The 25488-nt window shown below is 46.9% G+C and overlaps 1 protein-coding gene across 1 annotated transcript in view; it reads left to right on the top strand.

The window, feature by feature from the left end:
- The window catches only part of LAMA3 (laminin subunit alpha 3), a 1062926-nt gene that overhangs the window by 626873 nt on the left and 410565 nt on the right, over nt 1–25488 (top strand). Inside the window, exons 29-30 of the mRNA XM_078687418.1 lie at nt 18034–18197; nt 18389–18497. Coding sequence (XP_078543544.1) covers nt 18034–18197; nt 18389–18497 — 273 coding nt within the window. The remainder of the gene's footprint in view (nt 1–18033; nt 18198–18388; nt 18498–25488) is intronic.

Genomic DNA, 25488 nt, shown 5'->3' with positions numbered 1-25488 from the left:
GGCGCGAATGGACAACCTCCTCCGCATAATAGCGGCAAAGAATGAGGATTTGGAGGCGCGAAGCCGCCGGAATAACATCCGCATTACGAATGTGCCGGAGTCCACTGCAACGGGCAGGATGGAGCTCTATGTGGAGAAGCTGCTCAAGGGTTCCATCGGGGAGGAAACTTTCTCGTCCCAATTCATTGTGGAGAGGGCCCATCGCTCCCTAGCGCCTATGCCTCAACCTGGTCTGCCGCCGAGACCTATCATAGCTCGCCTTTTGAATTACCGAGACCGTGACACCGCCCTCAGGGCTGCCCGGACACAAGGATCACTGCGGTTCGAGGGCATCACCTTCTCCATCTATCCTGACTTTACCCCGATGGTTCAGGATGAGCGGCGCAAATTCCTCCCGGTGAAGAAAAAACTGCGTGAGGCCCAGATAGACTACGCTCTCTTGTACCCGGCGAAACTGCGGATCACCCACCAAGGCAAGCAACGCTTTTTCATCAACCCGCAGAAGGCTGAGGATTTCCTTAAGTCGGTCCGCAGGGCGCGCAGGGTTGAGCAGGCCCCTGCGGAAGAACACGAGAATGAAGATCTGCCTCCAGAGCACCATGCGGACTGACGGCTCTTGCACGCTCGAACTTCCATTTGCATCAGGCAATCCCTCTAACTGGCGCTGTTACTCCACCTGCGAGCTGGGGAGCTGCCTGAGCGACGACAGTCTGGACATTGCACCCCAGTGGTAACGTATACCAAGGACCACTCCCACGGCCCTAGTCTCCACCGAGGGCGGTACAGTTTGGAGCTATGGGCCGGGTGGTGGCAGCGCGTGCTTCCTGATGTACCCCGATTGGGTGTTCCCCACTGACTTGCTGTTCGTTTGGCTGTTTGCCTCTTTGAAGTTGGGGGGGAGGGTGAAGGGGGGGTTTCGTTTTAAGGGGATCCATGGCTCCTGGCATGTTTGGGGTGCTGGGGTGGGAGGGGGGGGGGCGGTTTCTGAGAGGTTACCATTGCATGTACTGTATATATCTTTCCTAGACTGGTGTGCAATCTGGTCCAAAGGGGGTGGCGGACGACTCATTGTTTGGCCCACCCGGGCGCTTGCTTCTATGCTTTTGTTATGTCCATGGCCACTATGAACTCAACTGCTCGGCTGACGTGTCTCTCGTGGAATGTCCGAGGGTTAAACAATGCCAAAAAATGCAGACATGTCATTGCTTACTTGAACAGGCATCACATACATGTTGCTATGCTGCAGGAGACTCATATGCCCGTGCGCAGGGACGTCTCCTTTGGGTCCAAATGGGCTTGTGCTCGTGCCTTCTCCTCCTATTCGACTTATGCTAGGGGCGTGGCGATTCTCATTGCCCGTGGTGTGCCTTTCCATCGGTTTGGGGAGGAGGTGGACAGGGAGGGGCGGTATGTTTTACTGTGGGGTAGGGTGGGACATGACACATATCTCTTTGTTTCTATGTATGCACCTAATGTTGACTCACCTGCCTTTTTTTCCACGCTGTGGGGTAGGATTGTTGCCATTGGGGCACGACATGTCATCTGGGGTGGGGATTTTAATCTGGCGCTGGCGCCCCCCTTAGACAGGGCGGATGGAGTTGGCTCCTACAAGCCCCGAGCCAGGGAGGTTCTGGAGGGGGTGGTAGAGGAGGGCGGTCTGATTGATGCCTGGAGGCTCCTGCATCCCCTCGGGCGGGAGGGCACCCACTTCACACCTCACAACGGGACGTGGGCGCGCTTGGATTATTTTTTAGTCACCCGAGACATTGTTAGGGAACTTATCGGGGTTGACCACTTGCCCAGGACACTTTCAGATCACAGTCCTGTGAAATTGCAGTTCCGGACTCCTGGCTGGGACACTCCGAGACCTCAGTGGAGGCTAGGCCCCGATGTGCTCCTCGACGAGCTCTTTCGCACGGAATTGGGCGAGGAGATTGCGGATTTCTTCCCTAGGAACAAGGACTCGGTGGAGTCCGTGGAGCACATCTGGGAGGCTTTCAAGGTCACTGTCAGGGGTTTCTGCATTTCCAAAAGTCATGGGGTCCTCCGTGATATCCTACGTACTATCAACACACTAGAGAGGGAGCTGCGGACTCTGGAGCTCAGTATGGCGGTGGATGATGATCCGCGCCTGCAGGTGACCTTTAGAGACACGCTGTCCAAATACGAGGAAGAGGCTGCCAGAGAGGCGAAATACAGGGGGAAGCACTGGGTGGCCCGTAGGTACTGCGAGGGGGATAGACCTGGGAAAGTGCTAGCTTCCCTCACACGTCAGCCGCGCGGCCACAACACTGTCCTAGAGCTCACAGATAACACTGGCGTCACCATAAGAGACACTGATGCGATACTCGCTACATTCACGGCGCACTACTCGGCACTGTATACATCCGCGGCGGAGGTGGATGCTCCCTACGCCGACTACCTGGGGGAGGTGGCGCTCTGCTGGCTCAGTGATGGAGATAGGGAATTCATTGCGGCGCCTTTCGAGCTCGAGGAGATTCGTGAGGCCATCATGTCCCTCAAAAACGGTAAAGCCCCGGGGCTCGATGGCATCCCGGCTGAATTCTACAAGGCCTATATTGACATCATGGCGCCTGTGCTTCGGGAAGTCTTTACTGAATCGCTGGCTGATGGGATTCTACCCTGCTCTATGCGGGAGGTGGTCATCACCTCACTTTTGAAGCCGGACAAGGACCCCGGCTCCTGTGACTCTTACCGCCCACTCTCCCTTTTGAACTGCGATGTCAAAATTCTTGCCAAGATCCTAGCCACGCGGCTTTCGCTGCTCATGACCAGACTTGTCCTACCTGACCAATCTGGGTTTGTGGCGGGCAGGTCAACCTCTCATAATCTCCGTACCCTCTTCTCTCTACTCCGCACGGTCCACCCTGATGTCCCCGTGGCAGCTGTGTTTCTCGACGCCACCAAGGCGTTCGACTCTGTCGAGTGGCCCTACCTCTTTTCGGTCCTGGCCAGCATGGGCTTCCCTAGAGTGTTTCTGGCCTGGGTGCGCCTCCTGTACACAGAGCCCACGGCAAAAGTGCTGATAAACGGGAAATTGTCGCCATCCATCAATCTCACGAGAGGCACCCGTCAGGGATGTCCGCTCTCGCCTCTATTGTTTGCTATTGCTGTGGAGCCTTTGGCTTGTCGACTGCGCCAATTACACCGAGCGGGAGCGGTACAATGTCTACAGCGGCAAATCGACGTATCCCTTTATGCGGATGACATAACGCTGTACGTCAAGTACCCGGACCAACACCTTAATCCCCTGCTTCGTGAGTTCGTCCTTTTCGGAGGACTGTCAGGTGTTCACATTAATTGGTCTAAATCGCAATTTTTCCCTCTCACTGATGCTGTGCACGATTTCCCGCTGGACTACCCACTGGTATGGTGCCGTGATGACCTTCGATATCTTGGTATCCGTGTCGCACGCGCCAAGGACGAGACGCTCCGCTCCAATTATGGGGTGGCCGTGACCAAATTGACAGCCACTGTTGATAGGTGGATCACGTTACCTCTCTCCATGGCTGGCAGAGCTTCCCTTATAAAAATGGTGATACTACCCCGATTCCTATACCTCTTTCTCAATATTCCCTACTACCCTGGTGCTTTTTTTTTCAAGACACTTCATGCGGAGCTGCGCAGACTTTTTTGGGGCGGGAAATCTCCCTGGCTGAAATGGTCGACGTTAACCCTACCCTATGACCAAGGGGGTTTTGATATCCCTGATTTTGAAGCGTACTATCTATGCGCGCAGGCGCACTACGCCTATCATTGGATGGCTCCTACTCCCTTCATGCCGCACATCGCGGTGGAGGACTGGATAGTACATCCTCTCCCACTGAATGGTCTGCTGCATTGCCCTGAGACTTCTATCACCACCTCGAACACCTCGGTTTCTTGCACGCTAGATGCATGGCGCCGTATTGCTAGGCGGCTGCTCTGCGAGTTGCCCTACTCCCCTAAATTGCCTCTTACCTATCATCCTCGGCTTGCATTGCTTTCGGAAACAGGGTTCCAGCGCCTTTGTAGCAGGCTCCTTGTTGCCTATTGGGGGGATCTGTTCCACAATGGGCTGTTTAAATCGGCTGACCAATTTTTTGGTGCGCATGAACGATCGCCTCTTGACCTCTTTTACTATCTCCGACTACGCGCTGGGATGCGAGACATCCTACCTGATTACCCTAATGAGCCTGCGACCCTGCCACCACTACACCATCTTTTGGAGTCTCAGGCTGGGACCCATTTGGTCTCGGGGCTCTACCGCCAGATTCGTGGGGCTGCTCCCTTGCAAGTCTCTGCTGCCCGTTTGCATTGGTCGGCGGAACTAGGTACAGATATCTCAGACGACCAGTGGCAATACTGCTGTGTACTGACCTCCCGCATCTCAGCCAGCTGCAGACTGAAAATGATACATTATAGATTCCTTCAGAGGATATACTACACACCGGTACGGAAATTCAGATTTGGATTGGCCGATAATGACCGCTGTGAACGATGCCATGCTGAACATGCCGATATTCTCCACCTGGCGTGGTCTTGCCCCCGAATCGCTGACTACTGGCGACAGGTCCTCGAGGCCGTTGCAGACATGGTCGAAGTGGAGGTCCCTGCGGACCCTCTTGTGGTCATCCTCGGCTGTACCAGACACATAGCTAGGGAATGCAGGAAATTCACTGACATTGCATTGCTCTTGGCCAAGAGACGTGTGGCTTGCCGCTGGGGTAGGGGCAGGGCTCCCAAATTCAAGGACTGGCTGACTGATTTAACATACTGCCAAGACCAACACAACACCTTTGCAGAGCTCTTGCCTCTCTCATGTCGCCCAGGAGACATATGGCAGCCACTGGTACACTATTTGCTTAAACGCTCAACGGGAGAGGAACAGTCAAGCGATGCACCCGACGCTCCCCAGCTGCATTGACACTCTCGTGGACCTAGACCTCTGCCCTGGGGTAAACAGATAGGCTCTCTTACCCCCTCCGAAGCCTGAGCATCCTCCCCGCTGCATGAGCCGGAGGTCCCCCTCCGAATGCCCTATGCTCTTCGTATCCTGTTACTCCTGCAGTTTGCACCCCACGGACTTCCACCCACACTACCCATCCTGCTCAGGACAGATAGGTTTCCCCGCGCAGCGCCACCTGCCAGGACCGCCGCGATACACCACTGCCATACATTCTTAGGACACAGTCATGTAACACCTCTCGTTTTGTTAACATGTTGGGATGGTTTATGGTTTTTGTTTCATGGACATCAGAACAATGACGAGGCTATGCACCCGTTCACGAAAAACCTGTTCAACTGCTGCTTATCCTTGCTTTGATTGGCCTCTGCCGAGTACCGGACAGTTACAGCGGCATTCGCTCATGCGCCGCCGGGCCCCCGGGATGCCGGCTGTCAGGCTGTGTATTGTTACTACTACATTGCTGCCGGCCTCCGGGTTGTGGGCGCTCCAAGCTGTGTATCCTTTCGCCTTTCTCTTAATAAAGCAGAATTGAACCCCAAAAAAAAAAAAAAAAAAAAACAATATTTTTTTTAGCCAAATATTAAAATATGTGTCTCTGTTCGAGGTCACTTGTCAGTTACCCGTTTAATGTGCCCCTATGCTGCATCAGAGGCGTTCTGAAGAAACAAACCAAGAGACAGAAGGGCAAGTGATTTATATACGTCAGAGGAACCCCGATATGGAAGTATCAGACAACATTACGAACAAAGAAGGTGTTTCAATTCCAACAGGGATCTTATTGAAAGCACTAACTCAAATACTGGGAAATTATGTTTTGGTTTAGTATACTAGAACAGTCAAAATAATAGGATACTATTTAAAGATTGTATTTAAGAAATTAGTGTTTGGGTTAAAAAACCGCGTTTTGCTTTGTTAAAGAACACTTCCTCTCTCTAGAAGTCAATTTCATCTAATAATGGACCCAGGCTCCAAATGCAATTCCCAGGTTTTGCTTAGCTTTCATGAAGAGGCTGCTAATTAAACAATGAGTATGTCATTCTAGGTGATGCCATTGGGCATTGGTTTAATGCACTCTCCTCCTTGGAGACTAATTGGCTGGTGATGCTAGGGAGTGCAGAGTGCTAGGGAGTGCAGAGTGCTAGGGAGTGCAGAGTGCTAGGGAGTGCAGAGTGACTGCAGAGTGCTAGGGAGTGCAGAGTGCTAGGGAGTGCAGAGTGCTAGGGAGTGCTAGGGAATGCAGAGTGACTAGGGAGAGCTAGGGAGTGCAGAGTGACTAGGGAGTGCTAGGGAGTGTAGAGTGACTAGGGAGTGCAGAGTAACTAGGGAGTGCTAGGGAGTGCAGAGTGACTAGGGAGTGCTAGGGAGTTCAGAGTGACTAGGGAGTGCTAGGGAGTGGAGAGTGACTGCAGAGTGCTAGGGAGTAACTGCAGAGTTCTAGGGAGTGCTAGGGACTGCAGAGTGACTGCAGAATGCTAGGGAGTGCAGAGTGCAAGGGAGTGCTGAGTGCTAGGGAGTGCAGAGTGCTAGGGAGTGCTAGGGAGTGCAGAGTGCTAGGGAGTGCAGAGTGCTAGGGAGTGCAGAGTGACTAGGGAGGGCTAGGGAGTGCAGAGTGACTAGGGAGTGCTAGGGAGTGCAGAGTGACTAGGAAGTGCTATGGAGTGCTAGGGACTGCAGAGTGACTGCAGAGATTAAGCTAATGGCAATGTAAATGACAATGCCATTTATTTATCTGTTTTCAAAACCAACACATAAATACAAATGTTGTAATTTACAATGCCAATAGCTCTAACTTTTCCAAAGGCGAAACCATTGCATTGTAAATGCTTGTTCTGAGGTGTCTGGGAGTGACGCGATGCCAATTTCAGAAGCAGGAGCCACTGACCCCACAAAGAGATGAAGGAATCTGGCTTCCTTGTGAGCAGGCGCTTGAACTGGAAGATAAAAAAACAGCGCACTGCAAACCAAAAGTATGGAATAAGAGAGACATGGCGTAAGCCTGACGTTGCAACTTCTGAGGGGCTTCAAGGTTAGCGGAGCATCTTCTGCAAACCATACATTTATGCAGGCAGTTCAAAAGGATGCGTAACTGATAAATGGTGCAAATGCGATTAGTCGCCAAAAGATTTGCTACATATACTGTGAGGATGCATACGACAGAGGGACTACTGGAATGAGGTATGTAACATGGTCTGTCATATGTTGGTAATGCAATGTTAGCTGTGGAGCTAGACTACAAAAGCATAAGTGACCGGTCAAATCACATCTGGAGATGGTTTGGGGCAGGCACAATAGCAGCAGAGGATATGCTTCTGAAGTGCTGGAGGGGACGCCAGATCCGGGCATATAAACTAAAGCCAGAAAAAATGGCACCCATAGCTTCCTACAAATGCTCGATTTACAAGATGTATTTAGTACAGTAGGACTTATGTATGCAGGGGGTTAGGGAGATATAACACAACAAAGAACGTACAAGAGAGGCAAGGACGTGAAAAGAGGCCAAGCGATTGATAAGCAGATAGGAAAACAGAAGATTCTTCTCAGAGAAGGAGAACGTTGGGGATCTTCACCAGTGCCTAACTACTGTATGACGCAAGATTCAATAATTTTATGGAAGGGTTGTAGATTAATTGACTGAATTGGTCTCCTAGAGTATCAATTATCAAGGCGATTAGAGTGTTTTGAGGGAAGCAGCAATAGGACAGAGGTAGACAGAGGTAAATGTGATGAGCATAAATGGTAAGGAAACTTGGAGAATGCTTTCAAATCATTTATAAAGTATTGAACTCAGGAACAGAATGGATTATATAAATGTGAAGACGTGTGTTTTCTCATCGTCAAGAATATCAATAAAAATAATGTAAATATTGTAAAAATCGAATGTTTTTGAAACAATAACAAGTTCATCTTCTACCTCCTACATATGGGAAATGCAAACATGACACCAGGCTAATGTCATAATGAAGGAGATATAACATTAACAGTGGTATTGTTTGGAATGATAACTGATGCACCAGTATTTTTTGCTTTAGCATATGTGTTTATGAGTCATATGCTTTTAGGCCAGTGGTATGGAATGTTTCCTAGCGTGTCCTCACCGGCCGCCACATTTCATACGGATCCTTCTTGCATTCCTGCAGCTGGAACATCGGAAAGCTTTTAGCACAGTCCATCCCCTAGCATGCTTGTTTGCCTAAAATCTAGCCAAAAATGACTGTATTTCTTGCCCAATGGAGGCATCCTGCAGCTAAGATGGTGACGATCATGGTAGTGACTCAGTAGTTCCTACACTTCCAGCAGGGAGAGGATGAAAGTCAAGTGTGGAAGTTGGTGCAACAGCGGATTGGATCCTGTGGCTGGGAGCCAGACAAGAGTTCTGCCTGAGAGGAGGAGTGAGCCCCTGTGGATAACATGAAGACACTGCATGAGACAGTGGAGAGAGACAGGATAAGGGCCTGAACAGGGGAGCCACACAGTCCAAGTGTTGGCCGGGGGGCTCTGGAATCATCTGTTCAGGAGGCCTTCGCTCAGAAGGCCCTTGTCTCCTTCCTCTCTTCCCAACCCCAGCAGGGGCACAGGGTGACATGGGATGATGCCCTACTTGGGCCAGAATAGTAATAAGAGGGGCGTTAGTTCGTGGGGTCGCTGTCCTCCCAGGGGTTCATCACCTCTTCCTGGGCAAGCCAGTGAGGAAAACGGGAGAACAAACCTGCAATAACAGATGGGGGAGTGGAGGCGCGACTGGCAAAGGCACAACAGCAGTGAGTGTGTATACTTTTTAACCCCTTTACCACAAAGGCAATTCCGCCACGGTGCGGCGGGTTTAATGAGTGGGCGGGGCCGCATCAGCCAAAGGATGTGCGCAGCACTAGGAAGGTAGTGTGCACGACGGCCGTTGGCCGACAGAAGCACGCAAGGGGTTAAAGCGCCAGCAGTGTCCATGCGGTCTGCGCAAGACGAAGTACACTTGTAGGTCATGATCTACAGCATTTACTGAGAATGGGCTCTATACAACAACTGATCAGTAGTGATAGGACTGGGAGTCTGGGAACTGCTGGGATACAGGGTTGTTAATGGTATAAAAGAGAATCTCAACTTGCGGTCATGGCCACTTGGGCTGCTATTGAGCAGGCTCTGTAATAGTGCTATGCCTTGGGGGACGAGGACTGGCATGCAGCATGGGTGCTCTCAAAATGACTTGGGCCCTGGAAAAGCAATTCTACTTGTAAGGCCGACAGACAGTAGTGGCCTGGGCCTCTCTTCTTCTCATAACTTGAAGGCTGAAGCAATAGTGACCCATGGAAGTTTGTGAGAATAAAATGCATTCAGCAGTGGTGGAAATAGGCTTGCTCTGGGACTGTCAATGGAAGCTGTTGGACAGAGTCACTCTCAATCATTACTTGCAAAATGTGACTAATCACCCATGATGCTATCCAGGCACTGGGAAAACCTGCTGCGGGGGAGGGTTCAGTCGAACAGCCAGGTCTTGAGTCCTTTCCTGAATTCTAGCAGAGAGGATGAGGTCCTGAGGTGAAGGGGGAGGTCATGTCAAGACTTCGTAGTGAGGTAGGAGAAGAAGCATCCTCCACTGTTGCTTTGGCTGATGCAAGGGATGTCAGCAAGGGAGAGGGAGGTAGAACACCGGTGTCTGGAAGGTTGGTGGAAGTTCAGACGGTTGGTTATGTATGCTGGTCCTTGGTTGTGTAGGGCTTTGTAGGTGTGGATCAGCATCTTGAATTGACATCTCTTCTGAACGGGGAACCAGTGGAGCTCCTTGAGGTGGGGGTTGCTGTGTGTCCACTTTGGGAGGTTGGGGAAGAGTCTGGCCACAGCATTCTGTATGGTCTGCAGTACATTCAGGAGGTGCGCAGTGATCCCTTTGTAGTCCAGCCGACTAGGCTTGAGTTATGGTACGTCTGGTGTTGATGGGAGCCGATTGAAGATTTTGCAGAGCATGTAGGGAGGGAGGAAGCAGGTTGTGGAAACTGCATTGACCTGGCTTGAGGGCTGCCACAGATGATATTCCTAGGTTCAAAGGTGAAAGGTGGTAAGTGGTTTCTCTGTGTTCTTCCGATAAAGAAGGCAGAGCATGTAGAGGGGAGGAAGCAGGTGGTGGAAACTGCATTGACCTGGCTCTTCATAGTGAGCCTGCTGTCCAGGATGATGCAAAGGTTGCAAGCATGATCTGTTGGAGTGGGCGAGAGTCCTAGTTTGGATGACCACCAGGTGTTGTTCTAAGTAGAGTTGTTGTTCCTGAAGATCAGTACTTTAGCCTTTGTCTGTGTTGAGCTTTAGGCAGTTGTCTTTCATCCAGTCGACAAGCATGGTCATGTGCCTACGGAAGTTGACCATCGTGGTGGAGTTATCTTCAGATAGAGAGAGGAGGAGCTGCGTGTTCTCAGCATAGGGTATGATGTTAAGTCCATGGGTTGTGACAATGTTGGCCAGGGGGTTCATGTAGGTGTAGAAGAGTGTGGGGTTGAGGGATGAGGCTTGAGGGCTGCCACAGATAATATTCCTAGGTTCAAAGGTGAAAGGTGGTTAGTGGATTCTCTTTGTTCTTCCGATAAAGAAGGAGGCGATACATTTGAGGGTATCTACTTGGATTCCAATGTGGTGTAGCCTCTTGATAAGGGTTTGATGGGATACAGTGTCCAAACACCACAGCTAGGTCAAGGAGAATCAGGGCCGCTGTTTCTCTTTGGTCGAGGAGGGTTCTGATGTTGGTGATAGTCATCAGGGCGGTTTTGGCGCTGTGGTCAGTGTGGAATTCAAATTGGTAGGGTTGTTGATTCACGGTGGGAAGTGTTGAGGGTGTCGGTCCGCTGGCTCTCTGAGTCTTTGTTCCAGCTGCAGTGGGAGGAGTTGGACGGTTTGGTGGCAGTGCCAGGGGATCCTGAGATGGTGTGTGGATGATGGTATGAACGATCCAGGTGAGCTTGGTGATATGGCAGTACTTGACTTTGTCTCTAGCTGTGAGGATGGGGTCGAGCTTGTGTCCTACAATGTGTGTGGGGTTGATGACCAGTTGGGTGAGGTCGATGTTGTTCATGTTTTCGAGGAGGTTGGGAGTGTTGATGTTGTTGAGGTCTTCGAGTCTGAAATTTAAGTCTCTGCGGAAATTGTAGTATTTGTAGTAGATGGTGCGCGGGGCAATGAATTCAGCGATGGCATCGCAGAAGTTGGCACGTGATCGAGTTCTGTAAGCGAGGGTGTCTCTGATGGTGGTTTTGGCTTGGCTTTGGTTTGGAGGTGGAGGTTAAGGTGTTCCATGATAGAGATGGATGTGTCAGCAGTGGTGGTGAAGTGGATGGTCTCTTTGTGGAGGATGGCAATTCCACCTCGGTGTTTGTTGATGCGGTCTCAGCGTTCTATCTTGTAGCTCTCAGGCGTCTCTGAGGAAATATCATGTGTGGATGTCAGGTTGAGCCAGGTCTCTGTGAGAGAGATGAAGTTTAGAGCAAGGGAGGTGATGGTGTCCCGGGTCTTGGTAGCATGTTTGTAGACCGATTGCGCGTTGAGTAGGAAGCACTGGAGTTTTTCTGAGGTGGTCGAGGCTTGCATAGTGGTTGTCATCATATGAGGGGGTGCTCCAGTGTTGCAGGAGAAGAGGCAGTGCTGGCAGGGAAACATTCATTCCGTTGATCATGGAGAGGTGCGACAGCAGCTGATGCAGAGTCTGGAGTCCAGGGCTCAGAGATCTGTGGTGTTTTAGCTGGGTGTAGTGGGGAGCCAGGGTTATTGGCAGGGGGTGAAGTCCAGGCACGGGCAGATGTGGACAGTCTAGCCTTTGGCATGACTACGGCGCGCAAATGGTGAGCCCGCTGTGCAACAGCGCTGCACCCTCCATTAAGTAGGTCCTGGGAGGAGGGTTCTGGGCTAGGGTGGGCAGGGCAGGTGGGAGGCATGAAGCGGGAAGGGAAAAATGGCAGGCTAAATGAGCAGGAGAGTGGTGCATGGCATGAGGTGGTAAAGCACCAAAAAACGGTGACAGAAGGCAAAATAAAAACAATTGGTAACATTACTAGCCTAGGCAGTGGGGGTATGAAATATACATAAAACGCTACAGGGAAGGAGGAGGAAAAGCAACAAACAACAGTGTCATATGGCAAAGCAAAACAAATGGTACCTTTACAAGCCTAGACAGTGGGGTTACCAAACATTAAGAAACGAAATAACACGAAAAAGCAGAAAAGAAAGCATCAAGACACACTGAGTGGAACAGACAGAAAAAAGCAGAAGACAAAGCAACCAGACAAGCAGAGCGGATACCGCAAGTGGCAGGCAGGCACGAGCGGCTCGTCAGGCAGCAGAGAGAGCTGGGAAAAGGACCTATCAAGGAAAATAAGAAGATATACCACAGCAGATCTGCAACACTATGTTGCTCAACTAACAGAGATAGCGCACTATTTAGAATACAAGGTAGAGGATGTGGAAGGATGTTCCCACCGCAACTGTGTAAAAGTCTTTGGCCTGCCGAAAAATGTGGAAGGGTCAGACAAAATCACATACGTTGATGGTTGACTGTAGCAGATGCTGTCGCCACAGGGCCTATCTAAATTCTATGCAGTTGAAATCAGTGGTGGCCGGCATGACTCGAGGGTGGCGGGGGCGGTCATGGGTTGGGGGTGAGAGGGGCGCGGGGGGCCACGGGGTTGCGCAAAGGGAAATAAATTACACTTAACTTGTCTCCGGGTCCCACGTCTCTTCTCCTTGCTCTTGTTCTCCTCGTGGGACAGAAAGCCTGGAACAACATCCAGGCTCCCCTGACCAATCACAATGCTGCAATGCAGCGTTTTGATTGGTAAGCACCCAGGCTCCCCTGACCAATCACAATGCTGCAATGCAGCGTTGTCATTGGTTCTGAGCATTCTGGCTCGACGCTCAACCAGGGAATGGGGGCCTGGGCTTGTTCTCCATGCAGGCTGTATTGCAGCCTGCATGGAGAATGGGGAAAGTGCGCATGACTCGTTTGGGCGGCCTGAGAGTGCTGACCAAACAATCATTGTGCACTTTAGGAGTGGGCACACCACTCCTTCCCTGCCCTGCTCCATGATCAGAGCTGCCCCATCAAAGGAAACATAAAATGATAATAACTTAAATTTACTATCTACACTGCTCAAAGGCAGTGGGGCGACTCTCCTCCGCCATAGCGGAGGAGCCGTCACTGGTTGACATGGTGCACAGGGTATCAGTGACTGTGGTATTGCTTATATTAAACTTTAGTACTTAGGACACGCTTCTACAAAATACTAGAGCACCAGGACATTACACAGGGGAAAACTGCAAGAACATGCTCTTTCCTTATTACACTACTGCAATTCAGCAGCATAGGACCTCGTTTCTGGCAGTAAAATAGCAAGTAAGTGAGGCAGGCCTGACATACCTGCTGTTATTTTCCACACACCTTAAGGTAATAGGTAAGGACAAATCCTTCTTTTTCACTGAACCGAAGGAGCCGGACGGATGTGGGGAAGAGGGCCATGTTACTATCTAGGGCCAAAAAAACTAATCGATGCTGCAAGAAAAAAAGGAAATCACTCTGAGGAAACCATCTCAAGAACATCCCAGAGTGGGACAATTGGCCACAATAAATAAATAAATCTGGTATTTGTAAAGCACAAACTAATCACCCCTAAGGATCTCGAGGCGCTGTGGGCCATATGGAAGATTAAGTGAGCTATTGCCCAGAGTCACATGATGCTGAGCTGAGCTGCCTGCCGGCGCTGGGGATCAAACCGTGAGCCCCGGCCGCAACCCAAAGTCAGCTGTTTTTCCTCACTGCTGCGCCACACCTCCCCACGAGGTAGAGGTGATAAGTGATTTAATGGACCAAAAGTCACTCACGCATTCGACTCAGTGGTGTAACAAAGGCCCCTGCAGCCCCCACAGTGTGGGGGTGAGCTCCAGGGGACCCTCTCAGCATAATAGCCTTGCCTGAGAGCTCCTGAGTAAGTCTGGCAGGGGGCCCCTCCATGTACTTTGCAATGGGGCCCCCTCACGTTTTGTTACATCACTGATTCGATTGGCTGTGAGAACGAATTAATAGCGTCCAACTCAGATGTAACTATGTCCATGCAAGACTGAAACGCTGTGCCAATGCTCACTCCTTAGTCTGCGGGAGGCCTGATGTAGACTCAATGTAGCAGGGGATAGTCGAGTGAAACTAATGGCTTTTTTTGTAGTTTTATATAGCGCTAACTCTGTCTAAGGGCAATGGAGTGCTTCACAAAAACACTGTTTGTATTACACACGGTCAGATGAATTTTTTAGGCATATAGATATTAAGTGATTTGCTCAGTGAATGCCCTTTATGCCCATTAACATATGGCTAGACCCAGGGACTAGATATGTTTTGGTATGGGAGAGACTAAACTCCGGTTCGCCAACATTTACACACATAGGGATCAATTACGATGTCGTTTGGAAAGGCTTCGAATCAGATTCGGGTGCCGAATTCCATTAGGAACCCGTCTTTCTGACCGATTCGGAAGGCTTTCCGAACGACCGATTACGATGTTCGGAAAGCGGTCGGACTTTCTGAGTCGGTTCCGGATGGTATTTGGAGGAACTGTGTCATTCGGAGCCGACTCGTACAGGTCTACGGACCATGTTTCTGACCGAGCAATTACAATGTCGGATTCAGACAGCCTTTCCCAATCGGTTTGTCCGACATGGATCGGCTGTTGGAATCTGACTTTGGGGTCCCGTAGCAGGCCCCCTTTCACCCTGAGCCTTCTGAATGGGGCCCATGGGGGTACCCAAGGGACCCCCCTTTCAGACCATGCACAGTGAGGCAGGCACCAAGGAGTGCCAGCCACAGGGCGCACAATTTTCCCCACCCACCCCTTTCTTCAATGGGAGCATGTGTATTTGGTCGGAACATAGGCTCCCATTGAATTCAAAGGTAGTCTGACCGAATGGTATCCAAAACTATCATAATCAGTCGGTCAGACTCCTCGAATCTGATTTAGTCGGAAACCATTCAGAGACTGACTCGGTCTGAATGCTTTCCGACCAACATCGTAATTGACCCCTATTGTTGACTAAGCAAGCTTTATTGGCAAAATGTCGTCACAGCAGGTGGAGTCAGCAGCACTTCCTGTGATGGTGATTTTCATGGACTCTGTGACGTGATTCTTGATCGGTTGCACTCCCCCATTACCAGCATCCCCAGTGATAGTAGTAGGAGCTTATAAAGAGTTGGGTGGCCTGCTTGAACCGAGTGGACTCCTAGAGGGAACGTAACCCCCAGTAAGTGAGTACTCTTACTACTCTGGTGGTTACAGATTGCACGTCCAGCTTGATAAGCTATTCTGTACTAGGGATTTACGCAAGCTGCCAAAGTGAGTACCTTTGTAGGAAGGTTTCAGCCCACAACCAATTTTGAATGGAAATGCACTTGCCTTTGCATTAGTGGACACTGTGTTCAGGGGGTGATTAGGGAAGCGATACTGTATTACTCTGAAGAACATTAAGTCACAGAATTGAATGAATTAGTTGAATGGAAAGTAATCATAGAGGGTACTGCATTCAAACTACAGAGGGTACAAAGGCCATTGAGCAGGCTTTAGAGCAGTTGGAAAAGAGATTGGCAGAGCTGAAGAGCCTGACTGTGCTGATTGATGGGAGAGCGCAGGAACGCCTGATGCAACGGTTTGGACATTTGAAACGTCTAAATTACATATGTGACAAAACATATATGGCAAGGAGACACTGATGGTGATAAGGCCAGAAGACTGTTAAACTGGCTGATTAAACCAAACGGATTCCTTAAGACTCAGAATTTTTTTCCCAAAAGTATTAGTAACCCTCCACAAGCATACATACACCTTTCCCCCTACTTTCAGGACAACTGATTTTATTAGTTTCTGTGGTATTAGTATTGTTATTGATTTTGGAGAGATTAAAAGCTGAGACAACCCATTGATATCCCAATACGTGACCTGTAGGGTGTACATTGCTTTGTGCAACAGAAACAGAAACTCAATAAGCTATCTATTTATCCTGCTTCTAAATGAACATATGTTCTTTTAGTAGGCTGTGCTCTTACACCAATTACCTATCCTGGATGAAGAGATGCTGTAATCACAACATGGTTGGATCAGTCCCTGCATATTTCCCATGGGGAGGTAGTGTACAGCTGAGCATGTGTCATACAGTGCACCTCTTCTGGATAAAGAAGCTCAATGCGACTGAATCAATCTTTACTTTGGAAACCTATGCGAGGTAGAGGGATTCTATGTACAGAGGCCAGTCTGCCTCTGCCCAGTGACACTTAGCCACAATTTTTGTGGTCAAAAGACAAAAGCCATTATTCTTAGTCACATACAAGTTGAGATGTGCGTGCAAACTGTACATATACTGTTCCCCACAGTAGTTAACATAACATAACATAGGTGTTTGTAAAGCGCACGTTCACCCATGGGTATCTTGCCGCTGAATAACAGATTTTTATTGTTACCCAACTCAATGGAACTCATTAACCTGTATAATTTGCAAATGTAACGCCCAGTCCAATTTAAGCAGGCACACATTCATTTTCAGCACCTATGAAGAGGGGAAAAAAAGCAACATGTTTCCTGCATTCGAAGGTCCAAAATTCTGAATGGTGCACCAGTTACACCTGCATGAAACAAGGTACTTTACAGTTTAGAAATGTCCTGGTGCGCACTTAAGATCAGTATTGATCTGAAACCTTGAAGAGCCCAGAAACCTTTCACTCTAATCACAAATCCGAACCTGTGGACTTTGTCAGTGCTTGTAGGCCCTGGCCTTTGAGACAGCCTTGGTCGTCCCATCAGATGATAGTATTTCCAAAAATTCATACATAATATTGACACACAGAGAGGCTATTGGTCAGCGGGTTTCATTTATTGGTCTTTTAAATTGGCAATCACATTTGGTTTCCGTCCACCACAGCATGCAGCATCGGGCGATTGGGCAGCTCACTTTAATCATTGACTTCCTTCACCTTCAGTGACTGCACAAGGTTTGTCCTCATTTATTCACATACGTCAAAAATATTTCCGTACCTCATCAGTGACAAAGTTGTTCAAAATAATTATCTATTTTGTTTGCAGTCAAGTTGCCCAGTTATATGATGATTTAATTTACATCTTCTTTTTGAAATTAATGTTATAAAGGGTGTTGGTGATTGTGTAATATTATAGCTGGCTGCAATTTGAGTAATAATAATAAAATGCATGGCGGAACAAGATTATTTTTTTTAATCACTAGTAAAAACAACCACATGAATGATTTACCTTTTTTTATTTCACATTTTTATTCCAAGCATTTGGTGACCACATTTAGGTGGCAGCATGTTTTTCTTTTTCGTTTTTATTTTATGGCATATTCTTGCTATAAAATATTTAAAAAATAACCATTGCACGCTAAGGCCATATATTTTGGCTTTACCAACGCTTATTTTTATTATTGTTCCATCCCCTAAATGCAACCAGGCACACTTTTAAAGTTTAATTCGGCAAAATCCTTTAAAATGATGTCTCTCTGCAATTAGGGCCATATTTAGAATTCGACCCAACTGTATACACCGCCATAATGTGACGAAGGTCCCATGTGCTGTACTAAAAGTGACACAGGATATAATGCTTTTTGAATTACTTTCTTCTTAAGTCAAAACAAATACAAAAAGATGATTCATTAGATGTAAACTCATAAGAAAATAAATGTAACTTCAGCTCACTTGTGAATTTCAAATATGTTAGGTAATAGGATCTGTGGCATTAGGTATGTTATATGGACTATTTTATAGTGGAAGACAATTGTTTCTAAAAATGTTAAATTAATACATTTCATGAGAATTATATGTCAATAAATGTGTGCTAAGAAAACAGGACAAAACATGTAAACACTGCAATGATAGTTTCTCAAAACATTCATGAATGCTTTCTTCATATGTATGTACATGTAGTAGCACTGTTTCAACTGGAAAATGAACAAAAATGAAATATATACAAAGGACATAAGTGGATAACATTTACATTATGGTCGTGCTGCTTTCAGAGTAAATTCTGGGCTTATTTCCTTGCTTCCTTGTTAAGGTTCACATGCAACTGAGACTCCATGTCCCTAGAGCTGGCCACTATATGCTAGTTGTCGAATACGCTAATGAGGAGGATCAGTTGTACACAGTCGCGGTAATGATGGACAGTAACCAGGAACCAACAGTAGTGGCCAGAGTAAACATATACAGCTGCAAATACAGGTGAGTCTTAAAATCCCTTCCAAAACATGAACACTTTGAATCTTGGAGGATGATCACTTTTCAGTTCATGAATTTTTTAATTGATGTGATGCTTGTGATTTCCTGTGACAGATGCAAACTTAATGGAATGTAGTAGTACATTTATCTAGCCTGACAATTCAGAAACTCGTCCATTACAATTTCTGTTTCAGCTTCCTTTGCCGTAGTGTCGCCATAGACAATCTGAATCGGATTGCAGTGTATGAACTTCTGGGTGATGTCATCCTGAATCTAAGAGCATCATCAGTCACCTTCCTCCTGGTAGGTATTTTACCACCTAGTATTTTTTATTTCATTCTGGTCTTGTCCTGTGCAAGCTCTACATTTACTTTCATCTTTTATTGCTTGAATAGAAGATTCTGATTTAGAAACATGTGTAGGCCTGCTGCTGTTAAATTTACTTTCATTTTGTGTGTGTGTATGTATGTATATACGCATACATGCATGTAGCATTTATAGAGCATGAACCTAGCCAAAAGGCATTAGGGTGTTGTACAGGGTCAAAGGACAGCATAAAATCAACGTGTTAGAAGGGGTAGCTGGGTTCTGGGAGAAGACGTGTACTGTTTCTGCTTTGTCATGTAGTGTTCATTAAAGAAGTGTGTTTTCAACACTTTCATAAATTGGACCAGCATTCAATGATCCTTGTAGAGATTGATACGTTGTTCCAGCCCTGGTTGCATAGATGGGAGTACATAACATATATTTAGTGTTCAATTCATTTTTATTGATTGTAATAAGTTATTCATGAGCTCAAAAGACTCAGCCTTAGCCATTTCATGACAGCCAGCCAACAAAATGGAATCTATAGATAAGGAGACAAACACATCCCTACCCCCGCCCCCATTCTCCACCCAGCCCACTGGCAATCCTCAGACTAATCCACCAATGTATCTTCTCCTCAGTTTAACCTTATCTCTCCTCATGGGGAACTCCCTTTTTATTGGCTTTTAGTTACCTCACTTTCATGAGTTCAAAAACCCATAGTCATATTGGGTGTCTGAGCTCCCTAAAGTCTTTAAAGAGTAAGTGCCTAATTATGAGTTTGGCGTTCCATCGGACCACCAAACTCATGGTGGGGGTGCGGTGGCAGTCAGGCACCTCTGCACCGTTGGTTCGACTGCAATAGTACAACTATAGCGTTTGGGTCGCCATAGGATCACCGCAACCACCAGAGATTCGCGATCCCTGGTGGTGGCATGGCAGTCAGAGGCTCCAGTATGCTTCACCGCCAGGCGAATTTGGAGTTTCCTCATTGCCACATTTTTCATGGCGGTGAGGCTGCCATTCAAACTGTGGCGGTGAGGAAACAAAGGGGGCCCTACAGGCCCCCCTGTTGTCTCAGGGCCATAGGATTAATGCAGGGAGGCACATGGTGTGTCCCCCTGTCTGCATGCACCCCCTTTCCTGCACAGCATGTACTGCACAATCCATGACATGCAGGAACGGGCTTTGGCAATCCCATTGCAGAGCCTTGTTTAATAGTAACTGCCATGGGAACGCCAAAGGACCACCCACCAGACCAGGAGGTAACTCATAATCTGGCGGGTGGCTGGCAATAAGGTTTGGCGGTGTGGGAGTGGGGAGATGGCATGGCAGCCTGCTCCCACACCGCCAATCTCATAATCAGGCCCTAAGTCTCCAAGATGCCTCGAATCTTCATAAATGTTCTCACCCTGAATAGGGTGATATATACAAGAATTTCAAGGGACCAGCAAGGACCATATGCTAATCCATCAAGACTTCAGGAATGTGACCACTCTCGTCTCCCACAATGCCAATATTTCCTGTTCCTCTGCTATGAATAGATTTGCTGTAGTCTGCCATTTTTTATGTGTAGTGAGTAAATGCTCTCCGACAGTCAACCCAAAAAATGTATATATCTATATATCTGACGTCCTGTGACTGCTTCAGTATTTCCTATTACCTTCCCCAGAATTAATCTAGTGTGGACAACCACCATGGTATGTGGGTAGTATTGGCAGTATTGCTGCAATTTCTCCAAACATTCTGGCTGGGTCTATGAAATGCAGTTTTGCCAGTGTTCAATGTAATTAATATGATATTTTGAATTAGGCTCATAACATAGATTTCATCCTAATTAGACATTGAAAGTGTGTGCGTATTAACCCTTTGACCGCGGCTGGAATTTCCCTGCGATGCGGGGAAATTCCACGTGTGAGTAGATCGGACGGCTCCCGGCTGTCCGACGCACAAGCCCACCGTGACGTCAGACAACCGGGGGACGTCCGACGCATACAAGGGGTTAAGTAATTGCATGATATTCACAAAGTGTGAGATATTCCTATGAAATTACAAACTTCATAACATCCCAATGTATATGTTTTCCTGTTTGTAACTTCCAGGGACAGCCTGGAGGCTCAGAACAGCAACACAAATAAATACCTCTCACACACTGCTCAAAAACTACCAGCTGGTCAGGGTAATTTGTTTTCTTGTTTTTTCAATAGCAAACTCCTACTGTGAGAGCTTGTTTCTGGAAAAAAAGGCTGTGTGGCATATTGAACATGGCACCAGCATGTAAAAGCTTTAGTGCTTTCTCCGAAAGAACAGAGATCTCGCCTGCACAGAATGTTCCTCATGTTTATTTTCGCTCTTATTGTATTATGGTTGGTTCACTACAAATGTTTAGGATGTTTACTTGCTTAGTGACTAATCGTATCCTTTTTTTTCGATGGACAGCACTCGGATACCCATTTCGGGTCATGTTCGCGCTTTATAAAACTTTTCAAATAAAAAATAAACTAAATGATAAATATGGAGACTGTAATCCATAGGAGCAGTAGAGCATGTCCCTCTGCTTACATACAAAAGTGGATCATAGCCTCGCAAACTCTTAATATGCCTTAAAGCACTGTATGTAGCAGTACATGTGAATGCAAACTGCCATCTTAGGATGCCGGAATTAGCATGAATACTTACGTTTTAGATTCATTTGGGATATTCACATACTTTAGACTCTTCAGCAGGAATTTTATTTTTTAAATGGTGCACTTTATAGCAGATGCACATTGGGCATTAAAAAGGTATTTCACTTGTTATTTGATATGTGGATGACTTGCAAACTTTAAAATGAAGTTTGCTAACTGCTGCTAACATGACTTCATTGTGATCATATCAAAATGGCAGAGCTTTGTGGAGCAATAGCAAACTGTCACATTTGTTAAATGATAACATTCACGTAAGGCCCACTACCCACATTAAAACTTCTACTTGTTAAGATCGTTTTAAGTGTGCCACAAAATGGTGGGCTTCTTTTTACGTTCTACAAACCTTACACCAACCTAACTACTTAGCAAGTCACAAAGAGGCTGCATTTTTAAACATCTTACAGGGTTAAGACGCCTGCTGCAAAGAGTTTTGTGTGTCTAGTAATTTTGAGGGAATTATATTATCTATAAGTATGGACAACATGTGATTCGTACAATTTGTAACCCTCATTGTCTTATGTAACACTTCCTGTCCATTTATTTTAACACTTAAATGATTTATTACGTCTCTGTGTGTGATGTAAAGACCTGACTCACTACACTGGGATGAGTAGGGCTATAAAAGAGTAAAAGAAAAATAAAGGAGTTGGTGCAATTTAAATTACTATTTGTGTAATTACTCATAAACAAAGCTACATCTTGTATTCTCAGAGTTCATGCACATTTCTTACATGGGTCGTTCAACAAAGTCAAAACCTGTCACCAAGTCATGGTGGTTTCTCTAAAGTACTTGTGAAGTGATAAGCTGTGAGTCTCCGTTTCCTTCCATTGGCTTGGTATCTAGGTGTTAGGTTCCAGAGGGCTCCCAGCTTGGTGATACTTGAACAAAAGACTGGCTAACGACCTTTTAATTCAGGCCTTTGTTTTGGGGCCGATTGGAAGTGAAAATAAATTAAAGCCCCCTCGCCCCTGCAGATTGCTGCTCTGAAAGAAGTGAAGACAACGTGCAGGCACTACGGAATTGTGTCCCTTCGCCGGAAAATGACACCAGGACAAATTCTGCATATTTACCAGAAAAATAGCTGCGGGAACTGGGAGCCGGTGGGATCCCCTTAGTTTCCTGCACTTTGTGTGTGCATTATTTTATTTTTTATTTTGTGACATTTTCCACTCTCCTGGGATGCCCCCAGATCCACCAACACACCCCACCCTCCGAGTTAAAATGAGTTTCTCATTTCGAAACATTTCCCCTGTGATTCGTCTCTATGTCATGGGGTTTGTGTACAATTTGGGAAGTACCCTTTTCATGGAATGGCAGCTGTAGTACCTTTTTCAGGGTATACAGACAATCAGGTTTTCATGAACTTTATGAGGTTTATGAAAACCACATTTCACATAGGAAGAATAACTGCTCTGACAAATCGGCTTCTTATAAAATTAGAAGTTAGGTAAATCCAAAGTTTGGGTACGATTCATGAGCCCAGCTGTCAGATATGCATACTTTTTAGTTCTTCAAAACCTGCTTTATGACGTGACATTTTTTTTAAATAGCTCAAGAACTGCTAAACGGATTCATATCAAATCAGGAAAAGCATACAACAGACGTCCATGTCTATGCATATAATCTTTAGTGGCATTGCATTCAGCATTTTTCTGTAGCTCATCCCACAACTTCATATGGAAATTAACATCGAGAAGTCACATTTTTACACCCCCTTTTATGACGTTACCCACCCTTGATCTATCCACATGAACCTTTCAGTGACCAACTAATTCGTTTTTTACAAAGCTTTGTGCCAATTCATCAAACTGATGCCAAATTATATGTTATGCAAAATAGGCTTTTCCTATTTACTCTTTGTCTAAACTCATAAGTACAGATTTGCTATACATATGTGAAATATACAGTAAACCCCCAAGTTCAACTCCATTGTAATCTCCCTTAGGAAGCATGTTTTCCTCTTTTCTAATAACTCTTTACGTTTTTAGCGCCAATCTGAATAAAAATGTCGCAAGAAAAATATGTGTCCACTTGAATGTTCTCTGGCAAAGTTGATAAAGATTGGTTAATGGGGTTCTGTATAAAAGGGTGAAGGCCCTAATAGCTGTCTTTCATTTCAAACTCCCATAGAGGCTTTTTTGCAAAGCTTACACAGAGAAACTTTGTGTGCCTTAAAGTCGCTTAGTAAATATAATTCCTTTGACGCAGGTATCTGCGTGAAAGGGGCGAGCAATGGGTGTTGCTGTGGGTGTTGCAAAACCCACAGCTTTTTTACGCTATCCCAGATTTGCAAGGATCTGAAAACCTAAGGCAGCGCCAAAAACTAACACCATTGAAAAGCAGGCGTTAGAGTGATGCAATGAGAAGAAATCCTTTTTTTAATGCTTTTTCTATGTGTGCTGCATTCTGCAGCACCCATAGAAGGAGGAAATCGCCTTTAATGATTGTTTATGTGCAGGAAATTCTCTCTTCCTGCACATAAACAATCATTCCTGCAACGCAGCACCCTTACACCATGTAGCAAGGGTGTCTACAGTGGCGCTAGGCAGCTTTTGTAGCACCGAAGCAAGAAAAATCACAGGGGTGCGCCGTATTCTTGTGAATATGATGGATCCCTGCATTTTTTAAATGACACAGTGCTGCTAAATTGCTTGCAGCACCACACTTCATCAGACGGGCCTGAGTTCTGCCCGTCTGCGCCCGTCCGCGCTGAGGACAGGCTGCAGGACGGGCTGCATTGTGAGGATGCCCTGCCCATTGTAGCATGTAAGGTAATACGCTCCTATTCCCTTGTGGACATGATTGCACTGAAACCTTTCTCTTTACCCTGTCACCACAGCTTTACTGCTGATGCCCTACTTTGCCTCTCCATTTGCTCAACTTGTAACAGTGATCCCCTTTTTATTCCCTCCCCCCTTGGAAGTGTACAAGTTCCTTCTATCGCTAAGTATCCCCTGCATTCGGAAAGGGGTTTTCTAATTAACGCCCGATCGCTAATTAAACATAATGTTGCCTTTTACGATTTTGTTACGGCTAGGAACCCCTCTTGGGTTTTTATAACAGAAACCTGGGCTTCGGACTCCTCAGGTTCCGATCTTCTGAATGCGATTCTTGAAGGCTATGCGCTGCATAGATTGGACAGAATAAGGCGGAGAGGGGGAGGACTGGCGATTCTTTATAAAGCCTCCTCTGTTTGTCGTATAAAAGCTCTTTCCGAGCCTTCTCATACCTTTCAGGCTATGCACTTTTCTATCTGTTCTTCTCCCTCGGTATCTTTCACTGGTCTTCTTATCTATAGACCTCCTGGTCCTAGATCCAATTTCAGCTGTGACCTTTTTAGAATTTTGGAACCTTACTTAGGTAAACCCCATTTTACCATTCTAGGGGACTTAAACTTCCATCTAGATGACCTGAGTTCGAAAGATACTCTCTCTTTGACGGACCCCCTTACCGCATGTGGTCTTCTCCAGTTGGTGAATAGTCCAACTCATTTGGCAGGGCATATCTTGGACGGGGTGTTTTCCAACGACCCTAGGCTCTCGACGGGTCCCCCCGTTCCATTGGTTTGGTCAGATCATTTGGCCGTACCTTTAGAACTTACATTTCCTTCTGTGCCTCTGCCTATACTGTGTTCTGCCAATAGAGTTCCGAAGAGGAGCTATAGGAACATTACAAATGAATCTCTTGCACCTTTTATAGGGCCCATCGCCCTTTTATCTACCAGAGATGCTGGTGCAGCTGCACAGGAACTCGCTAACTCCATCTCCAGAGCTGTTGAGGTGCTAGCCACAGCTTCTCTCCGCTATTCAGCAAGGGGTAAACCTTCTGCCCCCTGGTTCACAGAGTCGCTGAGGCTCATGAGGCAGAGCTGCAGGAGGCAGGAGAGAAAATGGCGGAAAACCTGGGATCCCTCTGAAAGAGATTCTCACAAGCGGTTGCTGGGAGAGTATAAGGCTAGGATCATCAGGGAAAAACAGGAGTTATTTTCTAAACGTACGACGTCCCTTACTTCATCTAGGGAACTTTTTAAGATTGTCGACTCTTTGTGCTCCTTACAAGAGCCTGACCCTGTCGTAGGCTCGCAGGAGCTATGCGACAGGATTTCAGAGTTTTTCCACACTAAAATTGCGGATATTTATCTCACGCTAGAAGCACAGAGAAGGACTCTAGATGTGGATCCCTGTTTGACCCTTTCCAACCTAGAGCCCTGGACCAGAGATCCTTCCAAGACCCTAACTGTCTTTCCGCCTCTCACCATTGAAGACCTAGATTCACTGCTGAATAAGATTAAATCAGGTTC

The sequence above is a fragment of the Lissotriton helveticus genome, chromosome 4_1 (genome assembly GCF_964261635.1).
Source record: "Lissotriton helveticus chromosome 4_1, aLisHel1.1, whole genome shotgun sequence".
NCBI lineage: Eukaryota > Metazoa > Chordata > Amphibia > Caudata > Salamandridae > Lissotriton > Lissotriton helveticus.
This window is presented reverse-complemented; position numbering and strand designations above follow the sequence as displayed.